General features: G+C 50.2%; 1 protein-coding gene across 2 annotated transcripts; it reads right to left on the bottom strand.

The window, feature by feature from the left end:
- Positions 1-3,289: 3,289 nt before the first annotated feature.
- Positions 3,290-20,744, bottom strand: CBX6 (chromobox 6). Of its 2 annotated transcripts, none has more exons than XM_064155237.1 (5): positions 20,625-20,744; positions 20,428-20,471; positions 20,165-20,230; positions 19,908-19,974; positions 3,290-11,895 (listed from the first exon to the last, which is right to left on the bottom strand). In XM_064155237.1, exons 1-5 carry the CDS (start codon positions 20,691-20,693, stop codon positions 10,981-10,983), a joined length of 1,161 nt encoding a protein of 386 aa, XP_064011307.1. In that variant the 5' UTR covers positions 20,694-20,744; the 3' UTR covers positions 3,290-10,980. The 2 variants fall into 2 exon arrangements, with proteins under 2 accessions (XP_064011307.1, XP_064011306.1); XM_064155236.1 differs by having other exon boundaries at positions 3,290-11,949; positions 20,625-20,743.
- Between the last annotated feature and the right edge of the window lie 945 nt (positions 20,745-21,689).

Below are 21,689 nucleotides of genomic sequence, written 5' to 3'. Positions count from 1 at the left end.
CGTGCTTATATCTGCCGGGCGGTGCCGACCGCACCGCCTCCGCCTCTGCCTCCGCCCCGGTCCCGGCCCCGGCTCGGCTGTGCAGCCCTGCCCGGCCCTGCACCTCGTAGGGACACTTCAGCACAGCATCCCTCCTCGGGCTGCAAGCGCGACAGGCCCGGGCGGTGAGCGTGCAAGGGGGCCGAGGGCGGGGAGGAGCGGGCAGACACGGGGAGCATACGGGAACAGCCGGGGAGGGGCAGTCTGGGTTCGGGCTCTCTGAGAGCGGCGCGGCCGGGATGTTCCTTCAGTGTAGCCCAAGGGAGGATTTTTCCCCTGAGAGACACTTAAGGTGAATGTAAAATACCTCGGGTTCAACACCTTGCAAACTGGCGTCCCCAAGAAGAGTGTCTCGGGCTGCTGCTGGCCCTTTCCCTTCTGGCATTTCTCCTAAAATTAAACCAGCAACCTTCCAGTTCTTGCAAATGCCTCCTGTATGAGGGCAGCAGGGTGGCTGTTCTGCTCTCCCACCCCAGACACAACTGTTGCAGACAGCAGTGGTGAGATGCCTCACCCTCTGCTCCACAGTCCCACGCCATCCATTTGAAAAATAAATGCATTTAATCAATCTGCCCCTCAAAAAGTAAGACACTTTAAACACTTTCTTCTTGCTCTGAGAGCACGCACACCCATCTGACACCAGCCATGCTGTACCCTCTTACTCCCCTGGCATGCTAGAGCTTCAGCTATGCAGCCCAGCCCACCAAAGAGGAGCAGTGGAGGGAAAGCCAACAAAACTACTTTTAGTCAATGGTAGTAAATCCTTCTGAGCCAGCAGGGAAGCAGCAGCATGTGTGTTTAAAGCAACTCCAGCTCTGGCTATGAAATACCAGCAAAGATTACACCTCCCACCCTCCATGCAGGTGTGAGTGGATAGCAAAGGGGCCAGAGCTACAAATGCTCCCCAACTTTGGCTTTGCCACCTGCACAGCACAGTCACTCTCAGCCCCACGAAAGCCTCATCTTGGATCCAGCAAGAGGCCTTGCCTGACTTGCGATGGTGGGAGGCTGTGGTGAGGTGAGGATGTCAGATGGGGTGGTTTAAAGAAGAAGGAGAGATGAAGGAAACCACAAGGAGGGAAAGGTGGGCATGGAGGGAGAATGAGAAGGTGGATGTGGAGAAAGCACAGTGACAGGCCCCTGGTCAGCAAGTTGTCCAGGCATGAGCGCTTAGTGTGCTGGAACAAGTGGGTACTATGGAGGATGCAAAGGATACGGAAGCCTGCACTCTGCAGCACAGTGGGAGGTCCACCAGCCTCCAACTTGATCCTCCCATGTGTCACCTCTGCCTGCAGCCTGCTCATCCCTTTCAGCAGCCAGGCAGGAGCGGATTCAGAACAAACAAATGCAGGTTCTGGACGAGCCCACGCTGCAGGAGCTCAGGGTGAGACTGGCATCTTTTACCTGCAAGCCTTCCCAAAAAATGCCATGTGTCTCTATGAGGCTTTTCAGGTCCCTGGCTGGAGGCAGTGATGCTGTGCTAGAGACTTTGCACTGGCCTGGTCATTCATATTTTATTGCCAGAGGCTGCAGGACCACGATGGTGAGGTTTATCCCTCTGAATGACACTGTGTGGGGTGGGTCAGCCCCTCCACACCAGCTCTGACCTACTCACCCGTGCCAGGAGATGGAAGAATTAGATGCTGCAGCAGGGCAGGGCTCACTGCTCCTGGGGTCCCAATCTCTCCCTCATCAGGGACCAGAGACAAAGCAGGAGCAAACCCACATTTTCACAGTGATGACTCAGACAGTGGGAGCAGCCTCCCTGTCCCATAAATAACAATCCAAAGATGGCCACTGGGGAGCCAGCTCCATGGACAGAGACACAGTGATGCTGAATCCCTGCCCTCATGGGGAAAATGGGCAGGGGGACTGTGGGGAGCCCGGTTTTGATTGGGATTGGCAATGGAAGCAAGTTTTAAGACAAGCTCACGAATTCAGGCCAGAATGGCATGGAGTGAGAGATTAAGGGACTTTCTTCCATCTAATTAACACCCAAATGGTGTCTCAGGCTGGCAGCTGTCCCCAAGGTGAGCCAAGTCCATCTCACTTGGGGATCTTCACATAGCATGGCAATCTTGGCTACTTTCATTTTCAGGTCTGACAGCCCTGCAGGCTTGCATCACCTCAGCCCGGTTACAGGCTCTCTCTGCAACAGCACACCAACATAGGACCACACAGATTGTCTCCCAAGGGTGATGTCTACCTCTTCAGTCTCGCTCCAGCTCTAGACTGTGGGTCAGAGGTAGCATCCTTTACTGTACTCTGGTGCAGGCAAAAACCTGCTCACCCCTCAGCAAAACCAGGTCACAGGGGAGAGGATGAGTGCTGACCCCATAGACACTTTGGCAGGCAACCAAGCCAAGAAGAGCACAATGGCATGAGAACAGCACTGGATCTTGGCTGTGCTTGGCTTCACTGAGCAGCATTCCTTGCTCCTAGCTCGTCAAAACACACCACTGCCAGAGATGGCTTTCCTGGGGCTGCTGACCCTTGGACACCAGAGATGCACCTGCACCTCAGATGCACCTGCAGCCTCGGCTGACCTAACAGCTGCTGTCTGCCAGCAATACCCAAGCTCAGGCCAGTCACTCCCCCTCCAAGCAAGACACAATGACCATGCATGAAGTGCAGCCCTGAGGGTGTTTCCCAGTACCCTAAAGTACTGGATTCCCACTCTGCCCCTGCCTGATGAATACCTCTTCAAATTCCATCCACTTTCCCCATCACTTCTCACACCAACAGCACCTTCCCCACCTTTTTATACATTGCTATGGGAGACTAATTGGAGTGAAGATGGGGCTTTGATTAGACATATTATTTTTCACTCTAAAATTAGCACATCATAAAGTGCACTTAGGCCCACACTTTGGAGCTAGAAGTCTGAAGCAGATGGTAGGTTGTTGCATTTTGAAAAGGATGTGGGAGACCAGCCCATGGGAGGTTTTCAAAAGCACTTCAGAGAGGCATATGCAGGTTCCATTCACTATAGTTTGGCCTTCTCAAAATGCACCCCAATACTTCCCTCTCTGTTACAGGAGAAGGTTCCCTTATCCTTTGTTGGAGCTTCTGTGTCCAGAGGGCTGGAGCCACAAATCAGAACTGACCCAGAGTATGAGAGAAGGTATTAAGCATGTTCAAATTGCATATTGACTTACGGCAGGTGTTTCAGCATCCTCACTACCAGCTCCACAGGTCACTGAGACCCAGAGTGGGTGACAACCCACCCAAGGAAGAGGAGAGAAGAGGGTTTGGAATGTAACAATTTTATTTGGGTTAATTTTTAATTTTTAACTCCCCATTTCTGGCATTGATACAATATTCAAGAGCAGCAGAAAGAACAAAATGTACAAGAATACAAGAGTAATTAGCACAACCCCCACCCCCAAACCTGGAGCAAACCATTCTCTTGTGAGAAGTGCCAGAGGAAGGGGTGATTCCATCACCCCTTCAGTCACTATGCCTCCCACCCATCCGCTCTAGACAGAGTTTAGCCAGCTGGGAACTGGATTAAAAAAACAACATGAAACAAAACAAAAACACAAAAAAACCCCCACAAAAACCCAAAAAAACAAACACTATTTGAAATGAAATTGCAAGACACAAAAAAAATAATATATATAGATATACAATTCATCCGTGCACGATCCTTAAATGCATTTTCCCCCCCAAAAAAACCAAAACATTGATACATATTTAGGTTTATTTTAAATTAAACAAAACAAAATAATAAAATTATCATCACCTTCACTCTGTATGCCAAGTGAGGGGAAATAAAAAGAGACAGATGGGTCACACCAGAACCATCAGCACTCTAGGAGTTCAGACTGACCTTCTCTAAGAGAAAGGGTAAGGCTCTGATGCTGCCAAGACTCTAGCACAGGCAGAACGTGAAGCACTCAAGTACCACAGAGCTCAGGGGGGTAACTTGCCTGCTCAAAGTTCAGTATTTGCAGGAATCTGCAGGATTTGAGCCTAAGCTTGGCACTGGGGAAGGTGAAAGGAAGGATCAGATCAGGCAGGCCCCTGTCCTCCACCACCACTAGACAACTTTCTATCCAAAAAGAAAACAAATGGAGAAAGGTGGGGGGGAAGAGATATCCCAAAACAGAGTCCTCTATTCTTAAGGAACCTAGAAGGCTTAATGGCAGGGGGGAGAAGAGTAGGACAGCATACTGAATTGATTAGCTTGGGCATGACAACTGAAGTCATCACAAAGAAGTCTCCTTTTTTGAGACCTAAGATTACTTCCCCCTTTGCAGCTGGGGGGCTGGAAGCAGCAGGCTCCCTCCAGGTCAGCTAAAGAGCAACCTGCCTGCTACTCTGCCTAGAAGAAAACCCTCAGCACCCCTAGAGAGCAGGGTGCAGCCGGGGGGGTGGGGGCTGCCCTGGGGCACATATGGGCACTACATAGCTCCAAAGCCCCACAAAGTGCTTTGAGGCACCCAGCCGCATTCCTGCTGTTTAGTGCAAGCTCCAAGTGCTCAGCTGAAAAAGGAATTAAGTTGAGAACAGGAATGAACACTTCATCTGCTTCTTCTGACCATGCCCCTGCCCTCCTGCCAGATAGGGTTTCTGAGCCACCCCTGAAGCTCAAATCACTCTGACTGCATCTAGCTGCTCTTCTGTCACCTTGCTTCTCCTCTACACTGCAACATGGTGCTTGATGCCCATCCCCCTGCTCCACTCAGCCCAGAAGATCAGAGGGTATCCCTACTCCTTCCTGCCACTGCGTCTGCCAGCACTCAGATAGGTGCCCAGAGGGAGAGGGCTTAAAGCACAGCGCTCACTCCAAGGACTGTACTTCAGGATAGTCCTGGGGACATATTTCCCACCATGGAGAAGCTGGAAGGGACAAGAGAGCTGCCACAGGCAGCCCACCACCGCAGGAAGGGCAAACTGACTGCACCTCCCTTCAGACCAAGGAGAAATTTTAAATAACAGAGAAAGAACTTTGAGCTCTGCAACATCTTTACAAGCAAGGCAGGATGGACACAGAGCACCTCAGATGCACCACACAGAGCCCACATGACATTGCAGGCTGACCCTGCACAGATAAGGGTGCAAACTTTACTTAACCATGCCAGCCTGACACAGGGCAACACTGAAACAGGAGAGAAGTAGTGGATGGAAGGGCAAAGGAGGGGATGGAGACTCCACCACCTCCTCCCATCTGTGCTCCCAAAAAGAAACCATGCACAATGCACTCTAGGGAAGGACCTAAAACCTAAAATAAAGCCACTTATTTTCTCAACCCCAAATCGCTGATGAAATGAAGATACTTCCTGGAGTTACCTAGAGAAGGAAGCACAGACAGGGGGGAGGGGGATTTCTGAAGCAGTACTCAGCACTCCTCTGGCTCTGTGCAAATGCCGCAGGAGTCAGGCTGCCAGCACCCTCAGCAGGATGGTCCCCTCCACCCACCTTCACGCCAGGGAGACAGAGGCACAGGGCAGTGACACAGCTGGCAGAAAGGCCACGGCAAAACTAGGAAGGAACAGAACCCAGGAGGCACCAAATCCCCGGCCCCAAATTAACCCTCTAGAGCACACCACCTTCAGAACAGAGCTTAGGAAGGCTGTGCACAGGGTGGTGGGTGAAACAGGGGAAAGAGGAGAGAGTTTCTTTCATAGTTATATATTTATATATAAAAGTAAATAAGATCCCAGCTCTTGCACGATTATGGGGCAATTGGAAAATGCAGCAAAAGCAAGCGATATTGGAGTAAAAGGACACGCCAGGCAAGGAGGAAAAGGCCTTGTTGGAAGGTAGGAAAGGAGGCAAGGGGAAAAATAAGCATTTAGCCAGACACATACTCCAGGTTTGTTACATCTCCCTGGGAAGAAGAACCTGCTCCTGAGCAGCCCTACTAATGCCACAACCTGGGGTGGGCAGAAGCACGGGGGACTCAAGACACCATCCTTTAGCACAGCAACCTCTTTCTGCCAGGAGATCCCCAGGAAAGTGATCATCTCCAAATGCTGGGAGCTGCCAAAACCTCCTCTACAAAGAGGGGCTGGGAAAGGGAGTGAAATCCCTAGGAAGACACAGCTCAGAGACAGCTCCTACCTAGTAAGAAGCAGGAGTGTGGTTGTTTAGGGGGTTATTTCATAAAAATCTCCTTGGGAACTTCAGTAAGGGGAGACACAGAGAAATGCTCCCTTTCTCTTCTGAAAACAGAAATGAAGCAGTGGCTCACCACAGCTGGGCCTGCTCGCCACACGTTTCTGTTTTCCATTCCAAAAGGAGCTTGCATCTCAATAGCTTCACACCTCCCCAATCCCCCTCTGCTCACCGAGGAGAGCACAGGACAAGAGGCTGCCACTCTGAGCTGAAGGCTATAGGAAGCACTGACTGAGTTCCCAAGAGCAGCTCAGGCTATGGGAAGCATCGAGACAACCGTCACCTGCCACTATAATGCCAGGGATACCAGAGAAGTCCAGACAAGAAAAGCTGTCCTGGCGTCTCCTGCCTGCCACCTTCTGTTCAGACACCAACATCTGGCGGCTTCCTCCTTCCCTGCAGTCACTCCCATGCACCAGATGAATGCCCAGCAGAGACATCTTGGACGGGAAAGACAGCACACAAGAGCTGCCTCCTCACTTTGAAGGAACGTTCAGGCAACTCCTTCCCACTGCCAAACAGGAAGCCAAAGCAGAAAGCGGCAACCACACAGTTCCATCGAGGTGCTTCTTTCATCTCCCCAAAACCTTAAGCATTTGCTTGCCTCAAGAAAAGGGTGTGCCTCACTTGGCAACTCCTTCAGAGCACACAAGGCAGCTCCCTCACCTGCCTCTGAAGACCCAGCTGCTGTCAGAGGTGGGACACTGGACTATATACAGATGGGACTCAGTTCTCTGTCCTGATGTGGGGAATCTTATGAAGAAAAATGCCACTCCCCACCTGATGCTGGAAGATGCTAAGAGACCCTAAAGAGGCAAAGCCTATCTGCTTTTCAAGAGATAAGTCCACCGTGCTTGGATATGGGAGGGGGAAAAGAGAAGTGACTTGGCAGGAAAGGTACATGCCAACCCCAAATCTTAGCAGCTTGCTGTGCATGCAAAGGGAGTTAACTGTTTCCATATTGGGGCCTGATCCACATTCTGGCAGAAGGCAACTGGCCAGTTCCAAGGGCTGCTTGGCTGGAAAACCACTTGGAGATTCCACCTTAGCTCACAGGAGAGGTATGGGAGGAAAGAGAATTCACTCCAACACTTGGAAGGCAAGGATGGGAAGGGTTTGTAGACAGGGTTCCTCCAAGATACAACTTGCCTTTTCAGCTCAGAGATCGCTGCTTAGTCCCAGAATACCTTTCCCTCCAGTTCAAGCAAGCCAAACACCATCCCAGACACACATGCTTCAATACTACAAAATACTCTTTTCTCTAAGGACCATCTAATACCACTACAGTTTGTGCAATCACTGCATTTATTATTCATTTTTAAACTCTCTCTCTCTCGCTCTCTCCCTGTAGAAATTTTTTTTTAAGCTTTTCTCTTTTTTTATGCAAAACTAATCATTTCACTTTATCCACTCCATCATAAAATCTCCTCTAAAAACACGACAAGAGAACAAACATGGCACAGACACAGAGAATATTTCCCTGGTTTTGCTTTTTTTTTTTTTCCTAGGAGTTACAGGGAAGGGAAGGGGATACTTTCATAAACTCCTCCCTCAACCCCATGTCCTTTTTAAAGGGCATGGATGATCTTCTATCCCATCTCCATTAAGGAGAAAAGGCAAAAATTCAGGAGGATGAGTATAACCTACGTGAATACGAAGGCAGATTAGTCAGCTTCAAGTAGCTCATTCACTTGAGGCTGCTGCAGTGTTCAAGACAGCAAAAAAATGCTGTTTTGAGTTAGTCAAAACAGCAGAGGATCCTTATTTTGGATCCAGAGGTTCAGGGTTTGGTTCCCACCTGGTGACCCAACCCAGGGAGGGATTTGTCACAAAAGCAGTCAAGCTGTGTCTGTAAGCCAAGCCAGATCATGCCTCTTTGTTCCTCTATGAAGAGGATCTACCGCACAAATTCCTCTACTGCAGCAAGTCCCCTCATCTCCTCATCACAGACAGAAGGTCCTCACTAAGTATCCCTTACGATGACCTACTCTCTTGCTCTTCAGACAGTTCCTTTGCTTGTCACTCTGGGGAAAGGCAAAACCCTTTAATTAATCAATTCCTGCTCCCTGCACCCAAAGAACACCATACAAGAGACACCAGGGAAAAGAATTCTGCCAAGCAAACACATCTTGGCCAAAATACATCAAAAGTTTCCTATTAAAGTTCCCTTTTATCTCCCACTTAAATGCTTCATATTTTTTTTCAGAACCTCAATATCACAAAGCAAAACACATCACCACATACACACCAAACAGTAACTCAACAACCTAAAGTGACTGGCCAGTTTGCATCCACCCCATAAAAAAAGCTCCTCTTATCTCACAGCCACAGAATAGTACTTGTTGAGAAGGGGAAGGAAGGGAAAAAGAAGAATCTCCTTGATGTTTCCCTAAGGAAAAGCTTTTCCCTATGCCTACAAACTGCTCATCTTTGAAACTGCAGTTAAATGGATAGGCTATGCTAAAATAAGGGATCCTCAGGTGTGCCAGGCACAGGAAAGATGCAAAAGAAACTAAAGACACAAAAAATACAGGCAGGTATTAAGACACACACACGAGTCCAACAAGTTATAGGAAGCCTTAGCTTGGTGAATGGATTAGGGAAGTCTTTCTCCATACCCCTAGCTTCAGATGTGAATGAAATCACATCCCCAAAGAGTCCACTAAGCTCTTTAACCCAGGAAAATAAAATTAAGAGGTGTACAAAGGGTGGCGCACCTGGAAGAGCACCTGGAATTCCCCTCAGACTGTCTGTGCATGACACCCAACCACAACTGGTGTAAATTCACTGTGTCCCACCACTCCAAATGCCACCTGCTGAGAGGTAAGGCTTGTGGGGAGGACATCAAAGATATTACTGCACCAAGGTGGGCACTGGAGGAAGAGAAAGACAAGCTCTGGGCACAGAAGCCTTAATTAAGATCAGAAGCCAGTCTATCCCTCTACCACTTCAATGATGTGCCTTGGGAAGACAAATGTTACAACTCTCCCACAAATTGCCTCCCTTCTACTCTCAGACCAGTGCAATCACAAAAATCACTACTCCACAAGAGCACCCCTCAGAGCCAGCAGCTCCTGAGCATCCTCCTGTGGAAGCACCAGAGGGGCAATCCCACTTGTGTTCACCCGCCCAGGGCAGGTTTTTAAGTAGGTGAACCCTGGCAGGAGGAATTTTTCCACCCTTTTGACCTCTGCAGCATGTTGTGTAGAAGTGACACCTCTGCTCCATCCTGAATAGCAGGGGCAGAGTTAAGAGATTGAGGCTCTCCCACCAATTATCAGCACCTCTCTTCCTTACCCCTACAGGCTGAGTCCTGTAGAAGAAAGGAGAGTGAAATAAGAGCATCTCACTGTGGAGCTTCGGAACCACACAGAATTGGAGCAAGCCAGAAATGGCAGGCAAAAGAGAGCTTATTTCATACGTGAACAAGGGTGGTTAGGGTAAGAGGGAGCTGTGAGCATAGAACAGCAAGCTGTGGTCTTGCTTGTTCCTACTTGCTAGGGGTGAAGAGAAGGAATTTCTAGGTCAGCTCATAGGAGCTCTGAGGGAGAAGATCTAGTACACATGCACACACTGCAAGAAAGACAGGTATTAGCACCTTTGGTTGGCAGTTGTAAGGGCTGCTTCAGATGCTGAAAAGACAGAGGGGAACCATTTTCCAGGCCATCCACCACAGGGAAGGGAGAGCAGGAGAGAACAAAGCAAGCAGGAAGAGCAAATGACCTGCCTTAGCATTCATCCTTCTCTCCTTCCAGAGGAGCAGTGGGGAGGAAAAAGAGCCTGGGGAAGCTTATACCCGAGGCAGGAGACCAGACTCACCAGGCTGAGGCAGCATTATGCTGTTGGCACATCTTCCCCCAAACTGATGGATAGATGCACAACCCACTCTCACTTCCACCATGGATAGGCTGGGGAAGGGCATTTCATGCCCTCTTGCCCAAGCAAGTGCAAGTGATGAACACCAGAAGGAAGATCAGGGCCACAATCTGACTCCCCTTTCCTTCTCTTCCCTTGCAGAGCTTAATAAATTGGAAGATGCAGAAGAGGAAGGAAGAATCAGGGCACCTGAAAGGGCCCATACAACTGCCAAGGTAGCACCAATAGTCAAAGGGAAGCCAATATGGGGTATATGCTGCATAGGGCACCCCCCATCACCCCTACTTTGTCTCAAAGCACCTTCCAGGCATGATGCTTCACCTGCCACTCCCTTGCTCTGGGGACATCTGGATCAGCAACTGCCAAGAGGACAGCAGAGAGGGCAGATCCAGGCCCTTCGCCAAGAAAGGGGAAGATGGCAGGATGAGAGTCATGACAAAGCAAACATAGGAATGGAAGAGACTGCATGCACATTGTGGGAGAAGGCTTAGGGGGCATGGGCAAGGGCTCCAATCCTCTCACATCCTCCCATCAAGTGTCTGGAGCTCTTCATTTTTTTGTCAAAGACAGAAGGGGAAGGAGAAGGAAGAGCACCTTCCCCACGCTCCTACACACACACACTCACCCATCCCTTATCCTCAAAGGTTCCACCGCCCGTTGGACAACACCACATTCAAGGACAAACAACCACTCCCCAGCCCCACCACAACCTTCTCTGCCTCCTCCCAGAGGCAGCAACACCTGGGAATGGTGGGCAGCTTTGCTCCCCACTACTGACACACTCCAGCCTCCAGGCAAGAGAGAGTGGGCAGGAGGAAAGGTGGCAGTGAGGGCAAAGGGACAGCCAAGGGGAGGAGGAGAGAACTAAGGACAGCCATTCGCACCACAACTTCTTGCAGGTAAAGTTTCCCCCATGCTCTTGGAGCGGGGGGATCTGGCTGCTCACTTGCTGCCACCTCCGCTGCTGCCTGCCGCCACCTTCTCAAAATCCTCTGCGTTGCAGAACTCCTTGATGGTGACAGTGAGGAGGTTGCTGGTGACATCTGTGACCACCACATTTGAACACGGAGACATCTCAGGACGCCAGTCGCCAGCCTCCTGCTCTGGGTCAGAAGAGAGGGACAAGGAGGGCGTCTGCCCCCCACTGCACCCTCCTGGGGGAGAACGCTTGCTGGTGGCAGCTGACTCGGGTGGGATCGAGAGGTCGAGGACCTCCGACTCACGCCAGTCAGGGATGGCTGGGCTGAGGGTCTCAGGGAGTAGCTTTGGAGGGGAATCATCAGGGTCGGAGGAGGAGTGTGGGGCGGGTGATGGGCAGCCCGAGGAGCTGGAGCTGGGAGCATCATAGGGGGTGGAGCTCATAATGAGCCCACAGGAGGCTGCCTGGGAGCCTTCAGCCTCCCCCTTGCCCTCCAGAGATGGAGGGGGTGCAGTGGACGGCTTATTGTAGAGCGAAAAGGTGCCAAACTTCATGTGGCGGATCTGGGTGCGCAGGACGCTCTCGCTGAACTTCTTGCTCTTGCCAATGACACGGTTTCTGGACGGGATCTTGGGCCGAGCCAGGCCCCCGGCCCCGTTGGCTGGTTTCCCACCCTTGTCAATGACTTTGAGGTTGAGGATGATGCGGCTGCGCTTGGGCTCGCGGGGTTTAACCTTACGGTTGATGATGCGGACGGTCTCCGAGAAGGGCGAGACGGGAGGACGGATGCCAGCCCCACCGCCCACGCTCCCACCGTTCTGGGGGTCTGGGCGAGGCAGGGGGCGCCGGGACATGCGGTGGCACCGACGGATGTCTTTTTTAAGCCGATGCACTGCAGCGCTGGAGTGGAGCTTGGGAGAGGAGGTGCTAGAACCAGGCTTGACAGAAAAGTGTACATCCCCAATGTGGAGGGCCTCCGCTTGGGCCCGAGCCTGCGGTGGTGGGGAGAGAGAAAAAAAAACAGTGTCAGAGAGGCAGTCTAGGTGCAGCCAAATCTTAAACTGGGCATTGCTCACCTCAGGACAAGCACTTCCCAGCAGTACTGTGCCACATTTATACCCACAATAATCACAAGCACACGTCACCATACACCCCTATGGGCTATTGATGGCTATGGCACAGCCCCCATACAAGCCTGAAGCACTGTCTAGATCCTTTTTGGGCAGCTAATTACTCCACAGGCTGTGCCTCTGTTGACACATTTTCACTAGGAGGAACTGCCACTCTCTAGCCATGTTTCAGGGTTACAGTTAGTGACTTCCAAGGTTCCACTCATCATTAGCAAATGTGCACAACCCTCCACTGTTGATCAGACCATGCATCCTCCTAGGCACCAGAATGTTAGCGTTGAGTTAGCATCCAAAACTACACACAAGTCTCAAGACAGGGAACTGTATCAGGCCCTCTCCTAAATGAGCACAAGGCAAGAGGGAGAAGGGTGGCAATGCATTAAAGTTTTTCTTCCCTTCCCACAACCAGACTCGTCTGCTCTGTAAAGCATGGTAAAAGGCACTCCTGAAGAACACAGATGGAGGCAATTGAGGATGGTCTGACAGAGCTATCTTAGCTAAACACAAGAAAGGCACAGATCTGAAGCTTAATTTTAATTAAAGACCACAAGCAAGTTTCTTCCTTACTCTACTGTGAAAGCAAAGTCCAGCATTTAAAGTCAGAGACTAGGCCAGCTGGAATTCAAGTCAAGTTTAACTGCATCTCAAAAAATAAAGATTGCATTGCTCTTTTGAACACCACCCTTGTTGGAAACTACTAACAGGAACGACATCAGCTCAGTGCCAGCCCTCCCTGAAAGCCAGTGCAGGGACACAAACCTTTTAAGCTCTTCTGGTACTTCGAGATAGTGCCAAAACCTGCCTCGGTTCTTGCACCAGAAATGGGAACATTTTCTGGCAGCAGGAACAAGAGTTTCATTGGTAAGTTGAGGCAGTATGACCTGAAGACCTTGTGGGCATGGAAACCCAGAGTACGTTCTTGCGTCACACCTTGTCAGAGCACACTCCCTTAGAGAGCTCAGCCTCTCACCGCCACAGGTCTCCTCACCCAAACCCCTTTCCTTATTCCCTCTCAGCAGTGGTCACAGGGAGGAGCCACTCAGGCGCCCCTTCGAATGCCCATCTAGTAAGCAGCTTCCCCCACCTCGTGGGCACAGCAAGAACTGCAGTGCCAGAACAAGACAGCTTTTCCACTCATTGCCTTCTAGCACAGGCCAACATCAGGGTACCTTCTTGACAGCTAAGACCTCAAGCACTCAAACACCATCTCTTTTGCCACTCTGTAGACTGTCTGCTATCTGAGAAATGCCTGGGGAAAAACGTGTTCACCTAAAGACTGGGATCTAACAGATCAAAGAGATGGACCTAGGCCAGATCTTGCTCTGTAAACTCAATTCCTTGGCTCTACACTCTCAGAGCTTTGCTGTCACCCTGTGCCCTTTTCCCACTTAGATCCCACAGGAACAAAAGATCCTGAACAAGCAGAGGGTTTTTTCCCCTGACTGATGCTGAATGATGATGATGCCCTTCAGTAATACTGGATCCTGGGTTTAAAGAGACTGCAAAGATAAGGCTTCCTTCCTCGGCTGTATGTGGAAACACAGTCTGAAGTGTCATCTGACCCAGGGACTCTAGAATTTGTATTAGCTGACCGACAAAAACAGGGACAAGTAACACAACTGCCAAGGCAAGCACACTGTCGCATGCTAACCCTGGGCTGTACAGAGCTGTTTCACCGAGCTACAGCGAAGCGTCTCCAGCACAAACTCCAACATGTCATCTGCTGTAGCAAAAGGATGCCCAGTCCCAGACAGTTTCTCTTTGCTAAGCTATGCCCCAGTGTTCAGACACCTGACTAGTTCCTGTTCTACATATCCTACAGTCTGGAGCACTGCAGCAGCAGACAAGCAATCCACACATACCAACTCTTCCAATCCCAATGCTCCACAATTTAGAGGCCCTGCAGGACCCAAGAGGAGGTTACAGACACAGACTGATGCACATCAAGGACTGTGCTTCCTCTCTGTCTTCATTGGTCCCTCTAAAGCAGATGGCAGACACCAGGAGAAGACACAGCTTGCTTTCTGATGTACCTATCAGCACAGCCTGGATTAACAACTCTGTTCTTCCAGCACTGCTGCTCCTGGGCTTTGGGCTTCTCATCAGTTTACTATTGCTCAGCTGAGAGTGAAGAGCAACACAACATCCCATCTCAAAACAGAAGACAGGGGAAGTATGGGAGAGGGCAGACAGATACACCAGTAAAAATCTTTAATCCACAGCTTCAGTGGATAGACATGGGCATCCTTCAGGGCCTCTCTTGCTGCCAACACTGCAGGTCTTCCAGATTAATTCTCTGACCTGTAATTATGCCATGGAGCAACGAATTCTGCCCTCTCCACATCACCCCACTCAGAGTTAACTATGCCACCTGCCCACAGCGCTGCCTTCAGATATCTGTGTAAGAAGGCAGTTTGCCCCATGTCTGGGGGAAACAGCCACAAACACCCCAGTTGCTTTATACACCCCAAAAACTGCTCAAAGCTTCTCATCAACCACACTGAAAGAGAAGTGGTACTGCTGGGATGGTCACTGCCCAGCTGCTTCCACAGACCTGCTGATTTTACTTTCTCAGGCTGTGCACATTCATCAGTACCTGCCCTGTTTTGACAGAGATCTGTCTTGGTTTTGTGCTTACACAGTGGCTAGCACAGAGCCATGGCCCATGGCTAGAACTTTCCCAATGTGCCAAAACCACTAGGTCTCCTTCACCTCCTATGTGTTTGAGTTTCCAGTTACTTTTGGGGTACTTCCTCAAGGCTGAAGATGTTTCTAAACTCATGTTTCAGCTCTCTATGCTTATTACACTCCAATTTCAATAGTCTCCAGGTAGACTACATGCAGCATTGATCTCTGTGACCATATCATTAAGGCAGAGGATACACTGGGACCCAATAGTGCTCCCCTAAGCATTTTGCTACTGTGTGAAACACCCCAGTGACCAGCTTTAACATGAGTTACAAAGAGCAATATGCAAATATTCAGCTTACCTTGAGCTTGTTTTTCCAGATAAGGTTTCAAGAAAAATAGTATCAGATGCTTTATCTAAGATAAGCCCCCAGAGCCCTCTCACTTGCAAAGCTCAGTGTTCCTACCATAGGATCAGGTTTATTCAGGCATCAGCTATACAAACTGAAGCCTTTTTTCTGCAGAGGACAGCACACTTTCTGGGCTCCCCTCCTGCTTCCAACTTCACATTAAGTAACTTGCTACCTCTGGTTTGCATAAGATTAAGCATCTGGCTGGAAATGTACTTCTGCCTGCTACAGATCCATTATTCAATCACACTCATGAGCCATATGATCATAAGGTCTTTGAAAAACAAACCCGTTTAATCCTTCCAGCTGTGTCCCTGCAGCTTGCTACTTAACTCAGTTTTCCAAATGGAAACCACCTCTCTGGGTTTTGCTGTTTTCACCTGCAAAAACTGCTCACTGCTGAAGAGGTACTCAGCATCTATACAAAGTAATTCACTCTCAGCTTACAGCTCAGCCTACATCAGGATGCGGCTTCTGGAGGCTTGCTGCAGTGCTCAGTCACAAAAGCAAGCCAATTGCTAGGACTGCTTCCCTTCCCCCTTTTTCCTTTTGGGATACATAGCACCTTTATTTAGCTTGCACAGCTCTCCCTCATTGCCCCTGGGAACTAGTGTATCTCCCCAGTTCCCTACTATTTCTGAATAAATGTCCCTTGAGGCCCACCAAGCATATTTGTTCATTCATTCCCTTAATGCGCCGGGGCACACAAGCACGTACACAGCCACGTGCTTAGAAAAGTCTCTTTTACCTGATTTGTATCAAAACCTCTGCAATTTGGAAGGGAAAAAAAAAGATCTTGTAAGGCAACAGACTTCTAGTTAATTATTTCAAAATCAAGTAATTTCCAGTAGCACTGCTGCACCATAGTAGCACTGCTCTCTCATAAATTACTGTTTCTGCTTTGTCTTTTATTCTCCACCTGCATTCCCACAGTCCTTGCTCCAAACAGCATTCGCAAGAGCTCTTCTTTCCCCCCTCTTTTGGCTGCCATTCTGCCTTTTTATTGCCCTCTTTCTTCTGCAGTCTTCCAAGTGACAAGGCAACAGCAAGCCAGTTCATAGCAGAGTTCTCCCAAGCAACACTGCCATAAAGTAAAGTTTCCCTACTGGATGTGGAACAAAATGCTACAAAGAGGAACAGTCTGTTTTCAAACCACTTGGGGATAATTTACGAACGGGGAGGAGATCAAAAGAAATCCAACTCCAACTTCAGAGTTCAAGGAAGGGCGAAGTGACAGAAAACCACACTGCTCAGCCCTTTCTCCCCCTCCTGCTAAGGCTCTCCTTCACTATGCTTTCCCTTATTTCTTCCTTCCCATTAACCTTTCCCAGTTTTTTCACCTTAGTATCCACAGCCACCATGAGACTAGGGGTCTTTGCTAGCTACCCACTGAGCTCACAGATCAGGCTCTGTGTCTCTTAATAGCACTTGCTAGACTTTATTAGATTAGTTGGCAAGTTTTGCATTCCACACAGTGGAGTGCCCAGGGAAAAGCAAAATGAAGAGCAAACTGAGCAGGGAAAAAGAGGAAGATCAGCACAGCACACACTATGTCTCTTTCTAACTCCATGCCAGCTTCCATTTTGACCTGCAGCTGAAGGGCTTGTCCTCAAGGACAATTGCCAGACACCCAAGTTAAAACCTTACGTACAGTGCTGCCCATTTCAGACCGAGAACTCCACTTCCCATATGCTCAACACACAGCTTGCAGCATGCCAGCAGCCTCTCAAGCATTACAACCTCCCACCAAGCTTGATCTCAGCTGTGGGAAAGTTTGCCCCAGCATGCAATGGATAAAGACACATTTCCTGCCCCAAACTTCGCAGCTGAAGTTTGCAGGGGTCATTTTCAACACCAGCCATCTTGACAGTAGTATTACAAAGCCTGAACTGTAAGTTCCTTTTGCAGCCTCATCAAAAGGGCAAATGTTGGACGGCTCTCAGCAATAGGACCCTGGCTTACGAAAGGCAGCAGGTGGACAAAGATGCAGCTTTTCAAAGCTTTCCCAAAAGCGTGGGACACTAACCTGCTGCAATGCTTTCTGCAAATCCCCCTGGGTGCCTATCTGCAGCTTTTGAGATCTAATCCCAGGATAAACCTAGCCCCAACTGAAAACTAAAACACCCACACAAGCCAGGGGACTAAGCTGTGTATCAAGGCACTTACTTCAACGCCTTACTGAATACTCAGAAACCCATGTTAAGCACTGATACACAGAAAAATTCCTAGCAAACCATCAAGGGGAAACTACTCTACCAAAGCAGTCCTAGAGCAAACTCTTAAGTATCACTGTATCCAGTCCTAATCTGTTCAGTTAACTGATCAAAAAGAATATTGTTCTAGCTGCCAATTCCAAAGAGTCCTTCTTGGATGCAAGAATCCAATTTCTTCCCCTGCTTCCGTAATTCACACTGGAAAGAGATTCTGCAGCTGAAAGAACCAAAAAAAAATCACTGTCAATGTGCAAGGCAGAACCAAATCCTACTCCTCCTGCAGAGGCACCAGGGCCACAGAACCAGCAGAGGTCAAAACCACATCTTCAGCAGGTCAGAAGAGTTCACTAATACAACAACAAAAGCTATCATACTGATCTCTATCACATTTTGACACAGTTATGTTGCTAGTAACAATTTGCTTGAACAAAGCTCAAACAAGTTCCAAATGGGCTAGCTGAGATAGTTACTTCTTGCTGTCTGGCCTGGGGTGTTATTTTTAGGGTAGGATCCAAACTCACATAATACCAGCAAGTCAGTGCATTAACAGTTTCACCTGCTCCACGTTTCCCAGAGCTGCAAACCAAGCAGCACTGGTAGCACTCTGCCCCACCAGCCTCTCCCACAACGTGGCACCAGTCCTCAGGAGAGCTCATCTCGTTCCCTATCGTGATCCATCTTCTACAAAGTACAGAGCCAGCTACACAAACCTACAGGTTTTCAGTAGCGTTTGGAGCAGCTGGCAGAAAGATGTGCCACAGAAACGTGTCAGGGACTTGATTCAAAGGATGCTGTTGAATAATTCAGGTTCCAAAATTATGGGGGTTTTAAAGGGCAAGGGAAGAAGAGGAGGAATGAGTGGGTTTTATTTTTGAATTTGGGGGGTGGTTTTGGTATATTTTAAATGAGTGAAAAACTGGCAATAGATTTTGCCATATCACAGTCAGAATCGAAGAGGAAAGAAACTGCTTACACACAGCAACTTCAAAAGCACAGCATAAACACTTCTCTACCACTCTGAAGAATGTCAGGTGTTACAAATAACCACTATTTTTTAATTCAAGTAGAGAACTATTTTAAGCTGGTGGTTTCCCTTTAAGCGTTCCTCTGCATTGTTGAAAACCTAAACACAAGGGTTTCATTTAATGCATGACTGCCAGAAAGAGAAAAAACAACTAGTCTAGTTTCCCTGAATAAAGCAGTAAGAGGTGGTGTGTATCAGTTATGTTTGCAGTTCTCAGTCTGCATATAAAGAAAACTATGAGCAGAAAGACAGACAATGAGGGAGGACAGTTCCACCAGCAGGACTTTGCAAGGGTTATCACGCTCCCCTGGGTTTCACTTGGGGCATCAGAATACGCCTGTTCTTGCAGTTCTTCCATGTTGCTTCATTGTATCCTTTTAAAACAGAGAGGAGGTGGCACCCTACCTCTCGCCACTCTTTCTGGTACTCATACAGTTAAAACGTTGCACATACTTGAGTAAAGCTCCTACCGCTGTCAGGCAAAGGGAAATATTAACCTGTTTCACAGATGGGGAAACATGCACAAAAGCTAAATCACTTGCCCAAAGCCATAGGATGACTTAGCGATAGTGATGCCTGACCACAGGGTCCATCCTGGCTTTTCCACAGCTTTATACTAGATCAAAACCAGGGAAGCTGTGAACTCACTCATCTGTCTTAATCGTACAAAGGCGTGTTGTTTTGACACTTACTTGGAGCCCGAGATTGAGGTAGTTGGAGAAGGGGAGCAAAAGAGTAGCAAAGCAAGGAGTTTTGTCTGAAAACTAGTAAATCCAGAGAGCTTACATAGTAGTCACATAGCTCCCAGATTTCTTAAATGAAAAACAGAACATCCAAAGAAGAAACAAACTGGGGGGAAGCTCCTCACTCTTCACTGCAAGCAAGTAGACTAGGACTGCATCTTCTTGCAGAGATGCTGGGTCTATCAGAGAGAAACTGGAAACTTCATCTGCTATCCTACATAGAGATGAAACATTCCTCCTTACTCTGTCAAAAATAAATTAAAAAAAAAAAAATCCCAAAAGGCAAAGCAAAACAAGCCTGCAGTATAGAGATCAAAACATGAACCCTTCATGAAACTCCCGTGGAGCACCTACATCCTGGAACACAATTGGAGAAGCTCAAGTGGCAGCGGGATTCCTGCCACAGCTGCCCAATTGCTCAGCGTGCTGCTAAGTTGCAGGGCACAAGCTAGATGGAATAGGCTGCTGAAGGAAGAGGGAGCACGGCTGCCTGGGTCTTCACTGCGGCAGCAGAAGGCCGTAAAGAAGGAGAGGATATTGGAAAAAAAAAAAAGAGACTGTAGGCTCACTGTGCACATCCGCGTGTGCTGACCGTCCTGCTGGGGCACGCACACATCCTCTCCCCTCACACGCTTCTGCCTTTCCCTACCTCCCCACCGCCCCTTTCCCGTTGAGCTGTCCCCATGTTCCCACAGCCAGAGAGCAGACACAAGTCACTAAAAAGTCCAGTCCTTCCAAGGACAAGCACCAGCGAGGTTTGAGGGACATTTGGGGAGGCCTAAGTTATTTAAATAAGAGTTACCTTCAGAAGAAAAGTTTTAGGCTTAGGTCCTCTCTTCTTGGGCCCATACAGCTCACGTTCTCGTTCCCTTTAGGGAATCAAATTTGTTAAGAAGTTAACACTTTTCCCAAAGGAAGAAAAGAGAAACACATAGGTGGCTTTAAAAAGAAGGGAAAAAAAAAAAAAAGAAGAGGGAATGCTGTCTGCCCTTTCCCGCTCTTCCACCCAAGCCAAACCTGCTGCAGCCCACCAGCCCGGGATGGGGGATGAGCACTCACTTCTGCTCGAAGGCGGCGATGAGGCGGGAGTCCAGGATGTTCTCCTCGGGTTCCCAGGTGCTGTACCTGACAGAGACGCGGGCAGCAGAGGTGGGTGGCGGGGGGATAAGCGTAAGGATTAGCGCTCAAACACGTCCATAGCCGTAGACAGTGACACCCCTCTCCCCATCCCGCTCCCCCCACCCCACCCCCGCAGCCCTGAGGGCGGCCCCCGCGGAGTGGCGCGGGCTGGCGGCGGGCCCCCTCGGGCGGGATGCACTCACTTGATGGCCCAGCCTTTCCATTTCACCAGGTACTCGATGCGCCCCTGCAACACACAGAGAAGAGGGGTGTGGGGGAGTAAGGCGGGGGTCCGGCGGGCCGGCCAGCGGCGCGGCCAGGACCCGGCAGCCAGGAGCTGGGAGAGGGATGGGCTGTTTTGCGGCCGCCCCCCCACCCCTGAAGCCGGTCGGCCCCCCACCTTTCGGATGCGCCGTTTGATGATGGACTCGGCGGCGAAGACGCGCTCCCCCACTGCAGACAGCTCCATCTTGCTCCTCAGCAGCAACGGCGGCGCCCACAGCCCATAATAATCCCGCCCGCCAGCGCCGCCCCGCCCCCTGCCCCCCGCCCCGCCCTCCTCGTGCTGCCACCGCCGGCTCGCGCACGCCCGCGCGCCCCCTCCCGCCGCGGCCGCGCGTGACCCTCCTCCCCCGTGGGAGGGCGACCGCCGCGGGAAGGGGGTCGCGCGCAGGCGCCGCCATTAAAGGGGCCGCGCGGCGGGAGGCTGGCGGCAGCGCCGCCCGGGGGGGCACCGGCAGGCCCTGTCCCGGGGGAGAGGGGGGAGGGAGACGGACGACGTTCGAGGCTCGGTAGCGGGCGGTTGGTTGGGGGAACCGGAGGCGACGCCCGCCCGGGCAGACCCTCGGCATGGCGGCGGTGTTGCTGCTGCTGGCCCCCCGCCGCCTGAGCACCTTCCCGCCCGAACCGGGCTTGCTTTTTTCCCCTCAAAACAATGGCGGCAGCGGGGGCCGCGCAGCCTCCTCGCTGCCTTTTGCACACGCAGATGCGCCATCGCCCTGCACCGTCCCCTCCTTCAGCCTGCGGAGAGGCGCTGGCAGTAAGCAGGCAGTCAGAAAGTACCTGCTAAGCAAAACCGAGCAATAAAGGCGCTTAAATCCTTTCCCCCCCCGCCTTTTCCCCGTTTCGGCTGGCGCTTGCATGTGCCCTCGTTTTGGAGCCAGTAAGAGGCAGTGCCAGGTAAATGGGCCATCTATAAACCTGCCCCCAAACCCAGAAAAATGTTAAGACACTTAGAGGAATTCCCTGCCCTGTGTGCTGCTGCACAGTCCTGCCTAATTCGCAGTGTGTGCTTTACATTCTCCTGCAGGTGCTGAACAGACAGGGGGGAAAAAAAACAACTTGGTTCAAAATTACTCTCTGTGATTCAAAATGGAAGCTCGCAGCTCCGCAGCTGTCTCTGCGAGGAGCTCATGGTAGGCACAGCAAAACAGTGTATTCTCCTGCTTTAGCTCCGTTTTTAGGG

This window comes from Pogoniulus pusillus, chromosome 15 (genome assembly GCF_015220805.1).
Source record: "Pogoniulus pusillus isolate bPogPus1 chromosome 15, bPogPus1.pri, whole genome shotgun sequence".
Taxonomy (NCBI): Eukaryota; Metazoa; Chordata; class Aves; order Piciformes; family Lybiidae; genus Pogoniulus; species Pogoniulus pusillus.
The sequence above is the reverse complement of the archived record's forward strand: the minus strand, read 5'-3'. Positions and strand labels throughout refer to the sequence as shown.

Coding starts and splice junctions, on each gene's coding strand:
- CBX6 (XM_064155236.1), bottom strand. CDS start 20,693: ATGGAGCTGTCTGCAGTGGGGGAGCGCGTCTTCGCCGCCGAGTCCATC. Junction 20,472..20,624: donor TCAAACGGCGCATCCGAAAG/GTGGGGGGCCGA, acceptor TGTGTGTTGCAG/GGGCGCATCGAGTACCTGGT. Junction 20,231..20,427: donor TGGAAAGGCTGGGCCATCAA/GTGAGTGCATCC, acceptor CGTCTCTGTCAG/GTACAGCACCTGGGAACCCG.